The sequence below is a fragment of the Athene cunicularia genome (assembly GCF_003259725.1).
Source record: "Athene cunicularia isolate RWA chromosome 13 unlocalized genomic scaffold, athCun1 chr13_part1, whole genome shotgun sequence".
Taxonomy (NCBI): Eukaryota; Metazoa; Chordata; class Aves; order Strigiformes; family Strigidae; genus Athene; species Athene cunicularia.
This window is the reverse complement of record NW_020799117.1, coordinates 2,572,786-2,588,267: the sequence shown is the minus strand read 5'-3', so window position 1 is coordinate 2,588,267 and position 15,482 is coordinate 2,572,786. Positions and strand designations below refer to the sequence as shown.

The 15,482-nt window shown below is 41.8% G+C and overlaps 1 protein-coding gene across 5 annotated transcripts in view; it reads left to right on the top strand.

Annotated features, from left to right (window-relative positions):
- Positions 1-15,482, top strand: part of FSTL4 (follistatin like 4) — a 382,047-nt gene that overhangs the window by 271,458 nt on the left and 95,107 nt on the right. For all 5 annotated transcript variants that reach the window (XM_026858115.1, XM_026858117.1, XM_026858113.1 and 2 more), the window contains exons 5-6: positions 1,788-1,978; positions 5,672-5,792. In XM_026858115.1, the coding sequence (XP_026713916.1) occupies positions 1,788-1,978; positions 5,672-5,792 (312 nt within the window). The remainder of the gene's footprint in view (positions 1-1,787; positions 1,979-5,671; positions 5,793-15,482) is intronic.

Below are 15,482 nucleotides of genomic sequence, written 5' to 3'. Positions count from 1 at the left end.
GGGGGGGAATCAGAAATAATAAACAAGACTAATAGTAGCTGAATAGCCTTGTTTTTTCCATAAAATGAGACTGATCCCATGTGGGTCCAAGAGCTCTTTGGAGGTTGTTTAGAGAGAAGGAAAAATTTAGCAGGTGCTTAATATCCCTGAGCAGTGAGAAACTCTCAAAACTAGAAGGGTCTGAGTTCAGGGTGGAAAATAAGTCTTGTCTTGCAGTTACTGCTTGGTAGCAGTAGGGCACTGACCTGACTGGTGAACACATGCCCAGCCTCTGTGTCCTCTCTCACCTTCTCAAGTCACGGCGCTTTTGAAGTTGTGAGCACAAAATACGAAGGGTGAAAAAAAAAAAAAAAAATCTTGGTAGTAGATGGGTTTGCTATCAGAGAAATGCCTCCCACCTGGAATTTTAATTGGGTTTCAGTTGGAGTGGGACCAGAGGACCAAAAATGGTGCAGCTCAGCAAGAAAAGGACAGGAACATTAGTTGTCAGTATGCCAGAGCCTTCTGTTATTTTTCAGAGGAATAATGTTTGGAGTCTTTGGAGAGCTGATCTGCGAGGGTGTTGTCTCTTAAACTGAAGCAAGACCAGGTTTCCCTTAGATTTAATCCACCGGGATCAGCGATGGCACTTAAAATAAAAAAGTTGTCGTAAAACCACCGTTATAGAGGATAAGGGCATCTGTGTTATAGTGAAAATACCTTGCAGAGAAAAGGGCAGCTGACGGGATGAATGTGTTGGTGTGGCTGGTGGGTGATGGTTGATGCCCACACGGTGTGGGGCAGCTGGAGGATGAGGGTGCTCCCGGGTCCGTCCCACGGCAGAGTCGGGCAGGGCCCCTGCGAGGCACCACCCGCTCTGCTCTGCAAAGCAAACAGATTTGCACAGAGGAGTTGCCATTCCTCCTTCTGCCGAGCTCCGCCAGGCAGCGGTTGAGCAGAAAAGGGCCGTAACGTACTCTGGGCACGTGGGTATGTTTCTCCTCTAGAAGGATGCCCTTAAATCAGAGCAAGACATTCCTCGGAGAAGAACTGTGGAAGAGCTGCTGCTGCCAGCACAGCGGGAGCGTTCCGGGTCGTGGAAGTTCAACCTGATTCCTCCAGCCAAGCTGGTGTCGCTTTAGAGAGAGTGGCTTGAAGGTTTTTCCGTGGTAACGACCTTTTTCCCGGTCGGGGGCTGAGGAGAGGATTTATGCCAGCCTGCAGCAGGGGTGATGTGCACAGGCACCGGCGACAGCCCAGCCACGGGGCTTCTCCCTGCCCTCCCCCTGGGCATCTTACCACCTTGGGTGGCCTTTAAGGATCCCTTAAGGTCAGCCCCATGTTTAGCAAACCTTCAGGGATGCCATTTATTTATTTATTTATTTATTCATTTATTTATTTATTCATTTACATTTGTGGCACTTTGTAAACATCAGGTTCCCCAGGTTTGTTTTTTACTTTATAATCACAAGGCAGATGAACTTATCTTTAGAAAAATGTAGAGCCAACTAAATACGGGTGAGGATTACAGAGCTGAGTGTGGAAGTCTGTAACTGAAGCCCTGTAATCTGGACGGTAACATGCTGGAGAGCATCCTTGACAGCAGGATTTAGAAAAACTGCCAGCTATTAGAGAAAGGTAATGACTACAGGAGCTCCTCAAGTGCAGAGCTGAGTGGTGCTGTATATGCAGACAGCTTGTCCTCGACTGTGCCTTATTTTTCCCTCTAGGAGCTCAGTCCTTTAAAAAAAAAAAAAAAAAAATCAAGGCAAACGTACGTAGTCCAGTAATGTGGTTTTATCTTTTAGGTGACACCTGTACGATGGCAGAATACAGCCGGCTCAAAAGCATCCTCCTGGACCTGCAGGCTCGTCGGCAGAGCCCACCAAGCAGCCTGGCCGAGGACAGAGTGTCCCAGAAGCGCTTCTTAGTTGAAGACATGTTTAAGCACTTGGATGTAAACAGTGATGGGCATCTCAGCAGCTCTGAACTGGCTCAGGTGGGTTTATTGTTCAATGAAAATGGAATTATGAAGCAGATTGCATTTTTCATTCAAAGTGCGAATTGAATGTAACGCAGCAGCACTCTTGTGAGAACAGTCGTTTGTAACTGTCCGGCCGGCAGCAGGTAGAGGAGGAAAATCTACTGCGGCATGTGAGTCTCTGCATCTCTGGGGAGACAAGATGGTGGGGGCTCAAACCTTTGAAGCTCCTCTTCAAATAAAAAGAGAATGGCAGATTTCCAGCCCCATCCATGCTCCTGTAAATAGGTACTAATCCCCACTGCTAACCATCATCTTCTGAAATATTTCCAGCTAGCCAGCTTGGGAAGAATTAATTTGGATTTTTTTAGGTGCATCTAAGTTAGGCAGAAATCTCTTAATTCTTCCTTGTTGCCTTCTGGACCGTGCATTAGCATGTAATAACGTGACAGCCAAGTTGGAATATTTTTTGACAGGTTTATTTTCCCAAAATCCCTAGGCAGATGCTGAAATGTTGATTAGCAGAAATTAATACCGATAGAGAAGGTGAGAGCTTGAAAGAAATTGTTACTTCTAATTATGGGCAAGCTGTACTGTTGGAATTCATTTCATTGCTGAAGTGAACTGAATATGCAGCCCAGGCACTCGAGCCGATTTCTCTGTGTCCTGAACGTGCAGACCCGAGGAAACAGTCCTGTAAATGTGAGAGAACGCATTGTGCCAGATGTGGGAAGATCCTGTCTTTTCCATTTCGTTGTGTCATCCATGAGAAGAATTAGAAGCAAACGCCTTTTGAGAGCCTTTTGGAAGCCAATCCTTGCCTGGGACCTCTTTGCGTTTCCGCAGCTGGCCCTTCACCCTTTGCTCTGCAGGTGTCTCCTCTGTGCTCCCGCTTCCATCGAACAGAAGCCGCTGCACTTCCAGCGTGTAAACGCGAGCTGTGAGCAAGCAGGAGGATGGACACAAACTCCTTCCTCCCAGAGCTGGCTCCTGTGTAGGACAGTTTGCGCTGAATTTTAATCCTCGAGCTGTTGACATGATGCACAATCCTTTCTGCACAATGCAAAGTGTCAGTGTAAATTCCCTTAGATCTCAGAGCTATGAATATATACAATGCTTCATCTAAATGCAATGATTTTTTTATAAAGACATGGTAGGTATAAGAAAACACTTTTATCTGAATTCAAAGCCAGCTTTTGCATAGTGACATCTAAGTGTCTGTTCTACTCTCCAATTTTTTTTCCCCCTTTTTACATGAAACTTATTCCGTCAGGATATTAAAACTCAACTCGCATGGAAATAAAGGCTTGGCAGCCTGCAAGCCATTACCCAGAGGAAGAAACAATGACCTGCATTTTAAAGGAGCAGAATTCAGTGTCTGAAAGTCTGCTACAGAGTTACTACAGGCTTTATTTGCAGCCCAGGTCTGTCTCACAAGAGCAAGCATAGACCCTGGCTACTATTATTTTAATTCTTCTCGCTGCTATCAAACTTGATAAACGTGCTTGCACATCCAGAGCCCACTTGAGCGTGAGGGACCAGCGTAAGTTCAGCCCTCAGCCAGGAGCCCTCTCGCCCAAACATCCTCCACAGAGGCTTGCCACCAGCAGTGTGCGGTTGGCAGCGCGATCCCCTCTCGAAGGACGAGATGATGCCAGTTCATGCAGAATAGGCCCTGAATACTTTTAACCCTGAGCTGAGTGGCACTGAGCTTGGGCCCCGCGGTGGGAGCGTGGCTGGAGTCCCGACCGGGCTGGGGATGCCTCTGCAGGGCAGCTCCGGGGCTCTCACAGCACTCACACTTGATGTGTAGTGTGTCAATTCATGATTTTTCTCGTTACCTCTGACAGGAAGATGATTTTTTCGTGTTCTTACATGACCGGTTTATTCACCCAGTTTTCAAGGGATTTTTTTTTTTTCAGGTAACGAGCAATTTTTAATTTTCTGTGGTTTAGTCTTAACAGAACTTTTCTCGCCTTGTTAGGTAGCTTTGGGATTGATTTGCATTGGCTCTAATTTGAAGCTGTCTGCAACTTTAAAATTCCCCTAAAGATAAGAATTTCATTGCCCACGGGTAGAGGCAGCCAAAATGAACGTGGTGCAGTGGGAGCTTGTTCTCTCTGGCTGCTGGATGAGCTGCTGCTGTGCATTTTCTTTGTTTTATTTAAAAGAAAAATAGTCTCTCGAGCGCTATAACCTTGTCTGCAAGGAAAAACTGAAGGCAGGTAATGTGCACTGCTGCAGAAAAAAAAGTCATTTTTAAGACCTGAAGGGTGATCTCTAGGAGGCTCATCGCAGAGGGATTCACCCCAAAGGAGAAACTGGAAGCAGAGTCCCTCCAGAGAGGACAGTCCTGCATCGGGGCAGCAGGCAGCACCACGAGATCTTTGCCCAATTGTTTGTTCTCCACAACAGAATTGCGTTGCTTTGAGAAAAAAAAAAAAGTGGCAGCAGATGGTCCTTCCCCCTCTCTTTAAAGCTGCTTTGCCTCCTGGCTTCAGACAGACCCTGTCGAATAGTTTCCCTCCAGACCTGGCGGTGTGAAATGCCCCCGTAGTTCTTCAGCTGTAGGTGTGCAGGGTTATTAACAACAGTAGTAATTGGAATGTTATTTCCATTTAAAACTTTACTGTATTTTAAAGTCAGATTCATAAATCTACTGAATTTGTTGCAGCTGAAGTGTTCTGTGTTGACTTTTTTTTTCCCCCCCCCCCGATGTTAAATCAAAAGGACTAGTAAAAACTTGTCAGTCCTATGAAAAGTTAATCAATTTTCAATACAAAGACAGACAAAGGGAAATTTCCGTCTTTAGAAGATTGATCTTGGACGTTATGGTTGATCTCACTTTTATTGAACATTTTTACTTGTTAGGTGAAGGGTCATTTTTTTAGCATTATTACTTCAAATTGCTTCAATATAATGGGCCAAGACTAGGGTAGTAAATAAAAGAGTCCCTGGACTACAGCAAAAAGCTTTCCTGCCTGGAAGATGCAACATTTCAGCAGTTTTCTTCACGTTCTACAATAAATTCAGAGAACCCAACGTTTTCATTATGCTTAGATCTGATTTTGGCTATTTGCTAACTTGGATGTGCAACTTCTAAAGCTCTTTGGTTTTAACACAAAATGTGTGAAATGTTTCGAATATGTAAGAAACAAACGGTCAGGGGCTAGAAAAACGCATTAGTGTTGAATACACCATCTACTTTTGCCCATTTTAGTCCTAAAAGCAAGGAATATAATTTCGTCCTTAACTACAGAGGAAGGAGGAAAAAAAAAAACAAAACAAACTTTCCTTTTTCTTTGTTGAATATTTTTTGATACTTTTGCAACATGAAAATGCGTTTCTGTGCTGCTGCTGAAGGACGAGGCTCCTCACCCTCACCAATCCATGGCCCATGAAGTGCAGGAATGCAAATACCGGTTGCATCTTGATACAAAGCAAATACGTAACGATAGACACGAGATATTTATATATATATTTATATTTATATTTATATTTATATTTATATTTATATTTATATTTATATTTATATTTATATTTATATTTATATTTATATTTCTATTTCTATTTCTATTTATATTTATATTTATATTTATATTTATGTATCTCCAATGGTCATTTAATGGAAAACCTGCTGAGTGAGCCAGGACAGCAGCCTGTAGTTTAGTTTTACATTATATGTAAGATTACCTGTTCTCTTTGCTACAGCTAATGAAGAAGGAGGAACTGGAAGATGATTTATTGGATTGTACGCTAGAAGACCTTCTCCGGTTTGATGATTACAACAACGACGGCCGCTTAACCCTGCAGGAGCTCTATACAGCCTTCCGTGAGTCCCGATGCTTTTGTCTGTCCTGGGTGTTGAAAGCATGGGATTATCTGTGATGGCCATGTTGCCTTCCCAGACATGGTCAGCAAATATAATCCCTTTTTGTATTTAATGCCATGAAAATAGCATGGAAAACTTGCTTCTGAAGGTTACTGCACTCCAAAGGATGAGCATGAACTAGGAGGTTGGTAAAAGTGTGTGTGGGGGTTTATTGTTTTCTTGGGTATTTTGTTGTGCTTCTTTCTGATGGCAATGGAGAGATCCCAGCGAATGGGCTGGGTCTGTAGACCCAAGTGTGTGGTTTCTGAGTAATCCAAAGGAAATAGAGCTGCAACCCGTGGTAACGTGAGTTAGTTTGCTGTGGGGAAGGTGTTTTACTGAATATTCTGCCTGGGAAGGATGTTTTCTGCTTTTTGTTCTCATGTTAGTAAGTGGATTATGATGTGCAATCTTCGTATGTATCTCAGCACCATTTGCAAAGATCACTGAGCTACTTAAACAGTGCAAGGAAAAAAAAAACAAAAAAGTCCTTGTCTTATCCCACTTGTCTTCATAACTTTATTTATGCTCGTGCTTTAAGATAAGCATTCACTGAAGTCCTTCCCTGGACAAGGCTCACATTGTCTTCTTCACCTGGATGACAGAAAGTTTTGTTGATGCCTGTCCCTTAGGGATGTTAAAAAGGAAAGACAGAAAATATGAGGGATTATTCAATAATCAGGATAGTGAGCTACAGTGTACTTGTATGTGGTTAATACTCTTCAAACGACAGCGGGATTCACCCATTGATCTGTTGAGTGCCAGCAAGAGGCTGATAACAAGCTGGTTACCTCTTAAGCTGGATTGATTCTCAAATCTTTGCATGTGACATTTGAGAGACAAAATAATTTCGGTAGTCCTGATTTCAAACCAGGGCATCCTGCTCCAGTGCCTGCTCGGTGGGAGAAGCTTGGTGGGCTCAAGAATCACCATGTGCCCCACACCAGCACATACCTCGCTGATTCTCTTCTGCACGCTACAGTGTTATTGCAAATCCTCTATTTTTTCCAAATACCCTCTTTTCTAAAGAGAGTGGTTTCTGTTTTCTGGATTCCCAGCTTTTCATTAAAGAAAACAACTTTAGATAATAATGTTTAAAGTGCTTTAAAATTAGCCCCAGTTGCCACCTTGGACCTGTTGGAACCACATATGCGTTTAATTCAACACAGCACACTCAAACCAGCAGATATACAGTAAAACATAAAACCTCATACATTAAGAAGGCCATAAAGTGAATTAACCCAGCTATAAAGGCTTGACACGTAGTTATTTGGGAGCATATTTGGATCAATGGGTTCTCAAAGTCACAGCAACTTGAAGCTAAATTCCAAGAGTCGTTTGTATGAGGTTTTGATTCGGTGAATTTTAAGTGGGCAATGAAAATAAGACGAGTACGAAATACTAGCCAATGAATAGGGATAGTAATCGATAAACTGCAAAAATATTGTGACAAAACCCAAGGCATAACAATGAGCGTCTATCAAAAGGGGGTTGGATATGAAGAGGGTTGTTCTCTATCTGAAGCTGAAAGTCAGACTGACTTCTCCATTTTCAGTTTTCCCAGAATCTCCGCTTCTATCAAGAGCGGTTAATAGCTTATGAGCTTTTAATTTTAAAAATAAAAATGGAAACTTTGGAAATTTTGGGGACTCTGTAAGCAAAATTTTAGTGCTTGTTGAAAGTACATCTTTTCCCTTTATTACACAATGTAGGAGAAAATATCAAAAATACTTCAAACGCTTGTCTTAAGCACAACACACTCTGGTTTGTCGTCCTTAAGTGTTTATGAAATTTCTGCTGTGTTATGAGCCGTTATTTGGCTTGCAGTAGTAGTTTACAGGTACAACATCCCGCACATTTTTTATATTTTTGGCCCATTAAGGTGATCCTTTTGTTGCTTGAAATTCGCCCAAGCCACTCATTTTTGCATGCTGGCAGCAGGCTGTGGAGATGGCTGCTCAGCAAGCTGAGGAACATAATTACCAGAATTCAGTGGCATCAGAAAGTCTCAATCTAATTTATCCTCTCAAAAACTCTGTTACATCTGTTTCGGTGCGCCGTGCTCTGATAGAGTGTCGCAGTGTTGGAAAGGTTTGAAGATGACCTTGATAATGTGAAGAGCTTTCCAATTTGTCATTCTTGTGCTGCTTTAGAAGTTGCATTTCATTTTAAAGAGTCTTATGCCCTTTCTGCAACTTACAGAGCCACAAAATGGTCTCTTTTCTCTCACTCTGTGTGTGTCTCTTGCTTTCTCTTGACCCATCGTCTCTCTCCAAGACCCACGGGGATTCAAAGGGCATTTTTGATCCTTATCCATGTTGATCAGCTGCAAATGAACAAAAAGTGCATGGATGAGAAAAATTCAATTGCTTACCTTCCCTGAAATGTGATTTCCCCTTTACGAGCACTACATCTAATAAGTGCTATTTTAATAATAATTTCTAATCATGCTAATCATTTGCATACACATCTTAATGCACAGGTTTGGATTATGGGCAGATACTTGGCCCTTCTACTAATTCTATCGTCTTTCTTCTGATTTTCTGAAGGTTCTTTTGTTCCTGAAGCCCAAGAATACAACTTGTAGAAGTTTGCTTGCCTGTAGGAGGATGACTAGAAATATCTATTAACACAGGATTAAAGTATTACTTTTTGAATCGCTTTAATCGCACATAAGTAGCGCATGAGATGGATGAAATGCTCTCCTGGCAGCTCTGGCAAGAACAACTTGTAGGTGTCTTCTAAATTCTCATAAATTTTGTTAGATAAGCAGGCTCAAGACCATAATTTAAAAAAATAATTTTTAATATGGCGATCTCAAGATTTTCCCATTCCAAAACTAGTGTTCTAGCAAGTATATTTGGCTGTTGTATTTTCTTTATATTGTCACAGAGATTTGATAAATGCGTAATAAATGAAAGGCTTAGTTGTCTAAAGCAGAGCATGCATCTCATTAATCAGCATGGAGATAGTCTGGTGAATTGGCAAGCGCAGCACCCAGCTGAGTCATATTTTAAATATGCTCAGACGAGTGATTTTTGGATATAACTTCTGGAACCGTATCTGACTGGAGGTCATTAGAATTAAGCATGTCACTTTTGGCATTCCTGTTGTCTTCCCTAATGGGAAGGTAGCAGGTTGGCAGATGCGAAAGCCTAGCTGGAAAAAAAAAAATTAAAAAAAAAAAATCAGCATAATCTTCAAGATCTATATTATTATCAGTGTGGACAGGTCAATTTGTAATACAGATATGTCGAAGAGAGGGAAAACATGCATTCCATCAAAATGGCTTTATCTTGTCAACACTGTTTAGCTAATAAGAAGTTATTAACCCTACAATAGAACCCCGTTAAAGTTGAGCTCACTGCCAATGTCAGCGTTCTCCTAACCAAGATCCCCTTCTCACAGCCTGCCTTTGCATTTCATTACATTTTCGAAAGCACAGAAAAGGCCTTTTGCAAGCATCTTTGCTACCCCACAGCAGGTCTTCCCAGTCGGTCACGCTGGGTTTAGAAAGCTTTTTGACTGAGGTTGCATAAAAGACCAGGAGTATTTCACTAGGTCAGGTTAGAAATCATACCCCAAGATGATTTTCCCATCGCGATGCCATCGTGGCTCACTGAGGTCACCGTGCGTGCCCTGCGCTCCCCAGCATGGCTCTTGAAGCCTGCCGTGTCACACGGTTTCTAGGGGCTCTGCAGTGACATTTTGAGGTCCTTGAAGTCATAGCTGGACCAAAAAAAAAACCAAAAAAAAAACCCAAAACACATCACAAAGGCATTTTGAAAGAAAAATACTGAATTGTTATTTTTCAGTCCAGTTGTTATTTTCCCAAGTTATTTGTGCATATATGTTACATGTAGAGAGAAAATTGCTGTTTCTGTAAGATGAGAGATACGTTATCATCTATGGGTATGTTATTATCTAAAGAACACAAATATTGTTTAGAAAGAACGTATTTCATGCAGGAATGAATGCAGAAGAGGCTGCAGGGTCAATGTGCTCTCCTCTTAAACTTCCTTTTGTAATGCTGATATACTCTTAAAAGGGAGTTTGCTTTCTTCCCCGATTCTGTTTTAGTTCAGATTTCCTTTTTTTACCTGTCTTTAATATTTATCAAAAAAGCACGATGGAGAAATATGAGAAAGGGATATATATGCTTGCAGAGGGAGGTCAGGGAAACATGGGATAACAGCTGGGGAGCGCGTGGGCTCGTGACCTGGGGCGTTCCCAGCACTGCAGCTGGGGACTGGGGAACCAGAGAGAAGGGTGAGTTTGAATGAATTGGGTGTAAAAATGAACCAGGACTGGGCAAGGGCGTTGGATAAATCACCACCAACGCAGAGGAACAGCAGTGAACGGCGTTGGACTGGCTCGGGGTTTACTGCAGTGATCCTGAAACCTCCAGGAGCCCTATTCCTCACCAGGCAACGCAACCGTGTGGTGTAGAGCAGGGAGCCATCCACCCCCGACCTCCTCAGGCATCCTCCGGAGGCTCACTAGAGTATAAAACGGATTTATTTGTGAGTTGTGCATATTTCTGATTTGCTGGGAACTACTCTAGGGCAGAGCTTTGTAACTGTCCCAAAAGCGTGGAGATTGATGCTTGCTGGGGAGAAGCTAAGCTCTGCCTTGAGGAGGAGGGAACAAAACCCGTAAAGGGGCTGTTGGGTCAAGTGAGAGAGAGAGTTGGTGAGTGAGGAAAGAATCCTTCAGAAGCGGATATATTCTTGATAGACATCTCATCTTAAGAAAGGTGATGAATAAATTCTGTGTGAGGAAAATGAATATGTGTGTTTGGAAAAACGCATCCATAATATACGTTCTCCACGTACACCTAGTGAGCCAGCTCTTCCAGCAGAAACCATCTGTAAATTCCATGTTCAAGTGAAGTGTTTACCCACATCTTTACAAAGCCGTTCTCCTCGGTGGCGTGGCACATGGGGTTGGGTGTTTGTTACTGCTACCTTCCAGCTAGATTGGTCAAGCCCAGTTAATTATATTGGACAACTATATTGCGAGATAAAAAGTTTTGCTAGAGGTGTTCTCTTAAGCAGTGTTGTAGCAACTGTTATCTACAGGATCACAGTCCTAAAATATTGACAATTTGTGCGCCATTTGAGCCTCTTCAGCTATAATCTCCCTGGTATGGGATTTTTTTTCTTTCATGTTGCTGCAGATACTGGTACCAACTTGGAAATAATTCATTAGCTTACCAACATTGATTTGTGAGCTTCTCCTGTGAGCTATGTGATATCTAAACTTCAAACACGGCTTAGCAAGCAGGGGAGTGCTGGCCTCTGCTTTCGGTTTGAGGCAGTGTTAGAGGTGATGTGAAGTACTCGGAAAAGAAATGAGTTGGCCTTCTGTTGGCCAAAACAACCCTTCCCTGCTTGCCTTGAGGAATGATGTGCAGCTGTGTTCCTGAGGATAAAAGCAACTTACTGGGCATTTTCTGGAATGATTAATTTAATAGTGCAACCTTACAGCGAATACAAAACTAAATGTTATAAAATTAAGCAAAAAAGCAGAAATTTAAAACCATTTAACTTGATTTCTGCGGTGGGTGCAGACTGCCTGAGCAGGAAAAACCCAACAAGCATCCAAGTCACTGCAACAGCATTTAGTAACCGGTGTTTCCACAGCCAAGCCGTGATCCTGCTGTGGGGTTTTCAGGCTTGTTTAGGACCGAGCCAGCAGTGGTGGGTTGTAGGTAGCCAGGTCAGCTTAGCCAGAACGCAGTGCTTGGGGGAAGCCCTGCGTGGGCTGATGTCCGTGCTGCAGAGCAGGGCTGAGCTCCCAGCACACGCTCGAGGCCGGAGGGGCCTTTGATCAGCTCAGGGATCTCCCTGCCCAAGATGTTTTGCGTTTTTTCGATGATCTTGAGGCACCAAACTCCTTGCCTCGCTTTTAAACGGAGTGTAAGATGCCTGGCTTGAGCGCTGGTAATGATCCTGGTGCACCTGAAAATGTGATTTTTGGATGCCTCAGCTGGGGATACCTAAGTGAGCTCATCCTTACTCCATTTTAGTGGGCAGGTGATTTTTTTAATGTGGAAAATTTTCTTGCTTTCATTTTCTTTTATTTTTCCTCCATTGCTATTGAAGAAACACGTTCTGGGGAAAAAAAAAGAAAAAAAAAAAAAAAAAGTTGATTTATTTTTCTCTCTCTTTTAAAGCTCTTCTTATTGTGAAAATCTTCAGTTCTGAACTTCAAGTCTAAAATACATGGCTAGGCTCCAGCAAAGTGCCCTGCATTGTTTGCAGTTCCACAAAATAGCTGTCAGAGTAGGTTTTGGTGTTTATTCTCAATTGTTTTGCTGCATTTTGAACAAAGTAAAAAGTATTTTGTCAGAGGAAAAGAAAAGGCATTAATTCATAGCAAGAAAGACAAATTTAATCTAAGCAAAATTGCTTCAAAAGCTAAAATACGGTTCAGAGAAAAAAACTAAGAATGCTCAAATCAAGAAAAAAAAAATGTTGCATTTGGATGCATGCTTACCAGTGGAAAGAGGGACATGGTTTTGCCTTAGGCCATAAAGGGAAATGTTTCCACGCTGAGATCAGACAGTAATTCATCTAACCAGGTTTGCTGTTCACTTTTGTACTCTGCTTAGTTTATATGTTTTGGCATGGTGATTGGAATTAAAGGAATCTCCTGAAACGAAATTTTGGCAGAAATAATGGCAAATGTGGACGTGGTTCATATGATGGTGATTTTATACTTTTTGGTCAAGAATTGCTGTCCAGATTTTTTTTTCATGAAATTCAGGGAGAGTATCTGACATGGGCTTTGCTGTTTCTGACGTACTAGTTGCGTGCCAGAACCAGTGCTCTCAAGTGTGAATTTGCCAAACTCTAGTTTTTTCAAATGTCTCTCATTTCAAAAGATACCATCTGCAAAATGTCAATGGGCTGGGTATGTAACAACTGAATAAGAGAAAATGAACTAATTACAAGTTGTTATTGGAAATCTATTGTCTACAAATTGCAAAGAAAACTCACTAGAATACGATGTATTGGTGATTTGAGAATGCTTTTCAGGGTGCATTGATTTGTTAATCTTGGTTTTAAATGCAAGAATTTGCAATGTGGAGTAGTGCTTCAGAGGTGATGTAGTACAAACCGTAGCGAATGTCTACACACGGTCTTGCAGGAGTAGAATATTTAAATATTTATAAGTACTTATGAGTGACTCACTGGCGCATAAAACCAGGCAAATACCATTTCTCAAAAAAATTATTTGATCCGTACCGGCAATGTTCACCGAAGCAATTTCACATACACAAATAATAGTATTTTCAGTTGCTTGCAGACACAAAATTATGTCAGTGAACAGCAAATACAAATATTGGTGAGATCATAAAATGGATGACAGTCCAAGACGTACATGTGTACCTTCAGATCACGGAGATCGGGATCTTAAAAAGTATAATTTGTGTTTTCAGTGAGCCTGGGAACGAAGAATGGCAGGCTTTGCTGTGGCTTCATTCTGGTCTGGCAAAACCAGAGGCCATTTCTGAAAATCTTACCCAGACTTTTTGCGTTGCATTTCCTTTTATTTTTCAGTCCAAGTTCATCTTTCTGAGGAATTTACGAAGCGCATGCAGCGTAGTCATGAAGGAAAAATGTCTTTTCAATAAAAATCATAGTTAAAATGCTTAAGATTTTACATGAAGTCAGAGGCGTGATACGGCAGAATCCTGGTCAGGCTTTCCTAGGTCTCGTTTTACTACATGTAGACTGGAACATCTTAGCTGCTGTTTTCCTCTTGTTTCTTGTTTTCTCTACCTGTTTTTCCCGGTGGGTAATTGCTAGAGCTGTGTTTTTCTTTTTGAAATCTGCCTTCATCTAAGGAAAGCTGCTGCGAATGTTCTCTTTGCCCTTTCAGGCATCTCATGGATGCTTTGAATTGCTTCTCCATCGACGTGCTCTTCGTCTTTTCTTCAACCAGTTGAGCAGATTCGTAACTTTTAAGGTCAAAAATATTCCTTACTATATCAGAAAAAATTAATCTATCATCTGTCTCAGATGTGTCCACTGCAGCTACCGCTCCTGACTCATGTTGCGTTTGTCTCGTGTAGCTCGTGGGGTGACTTTTAGGTTCAGTACCACCAGTATCGGTGCAGAGGATAAAATCTCCCGTATTACCCTTCCCCTCCTGTGTTACCCTCCCTCACCATCCAGGCAGGGATCACACTGGCCTTGGGCCACTGCTGTGTGTTTTGTCACTTACTGACCCTTTTCCCTGCTGAAGGTGGAGGTGGGATTAGTTACCTCGTCTGCTTTTCCTTTTATAGTTTCTCCTGCATTCCTTGTTCCTGGACATGTGGTCAATATATATATAGGTAGTTGTGCTCAAATACTTTATTGTGCATGGGTGCAGGTTACTAGCCAACCCAGAAAAAGCTCAGCACATCCTGCCTTCCACTCCATCCCTCTCTGGTGTCTGGAGTGTCAGTTGGGGTTTCTGTGTTCGGTCCAGCTCTCGATGGAGATGTTGAACAGATTTGGGCTTTGAATGACTAGAAATGGCCCCATTTGAGTGGTCCCCTGTGAGAAAGGCTTTTTAGAGATCTGTCCATCCGCCTGTTCCTAGATCATTTAGCATGTACTTTCTTGATATTGTATGGCACTACAGAGCTGCAGTGCTAATTTTTTAATCAAAACGCCAGAGCAGCCATCAGAAAATTACCAAGTACAGGACATATACCCAGTGCAATGATACGATTTATGTAGAGCTGCAGCTGAGAAGTTTTTATTTCATGTTCTTCACAGGAGAAAATCTCCTTGACAAATCCAGGATGTCCAGATAGAAACTGAAAAAAAAAAAAAAATATAGTAGGAAATTGAATAAGCTGAACTCAAAGGTTGGTTCTGCTTTAATACTTCCAGAAAGAATAAAAAAAAGGTGCTAGCCTATAGAGAAAAGTAAAAAGCTTCCGAGATGCTTCAGTGGCATCAGGATTTGAGGTGAAACTCAGCTGTTGCCAATGTCTGTCTTTAGCACCATCATAAAAAGCTCATTCTCAAGTTTCTTGATGATCAAAACTTCAGAAAGAACATCAAGAGCCATCAATAGAAATAAATAACTCAGAGCCCAGGCCTGCAGTGCCTCCAAAGCACCGCTTCTGCTGTCAGATTTTTCCCTCTGCGGTATATAAAATATATCTGCAGAATTTTTGTTTCTCTTTCTGCAAACCGGTAAGTACAGGTCCCACTGAACTCATGCTTTAAGCCACACTTAGACCCTATAACTTTCACCACAGTCCAAGCCCTGAGATCCCAGCTGCATTATTAGAAACTTGCTGCTTAGAGATGTAATTTTTGACCATGATTTACCAAAAAAAAAAAAAAAAAAGCTGTTCATATTTCACTATGGTGACATCCTGTGTTTAAGTAATGGCCATTGTGTTGTTATTCCTAATGCTTTCAAAAAAGTCATGTGTGTAGTTTAACATAAACAAAACAAGTTAGTTTACATTTTTTTTCTAAGTGTCACTGCTATTACATAATTACTTAATTCAAATGCTACTTTGTATGGCATCAAAACAAACTGGCAGTGTGACTATTTCAAGTATCTCTTGATTATGGTTGAACAGATTTCTGGTGTGTGAGTGACTCAAAGCAGATAAAGTCCATAGTATGAGCA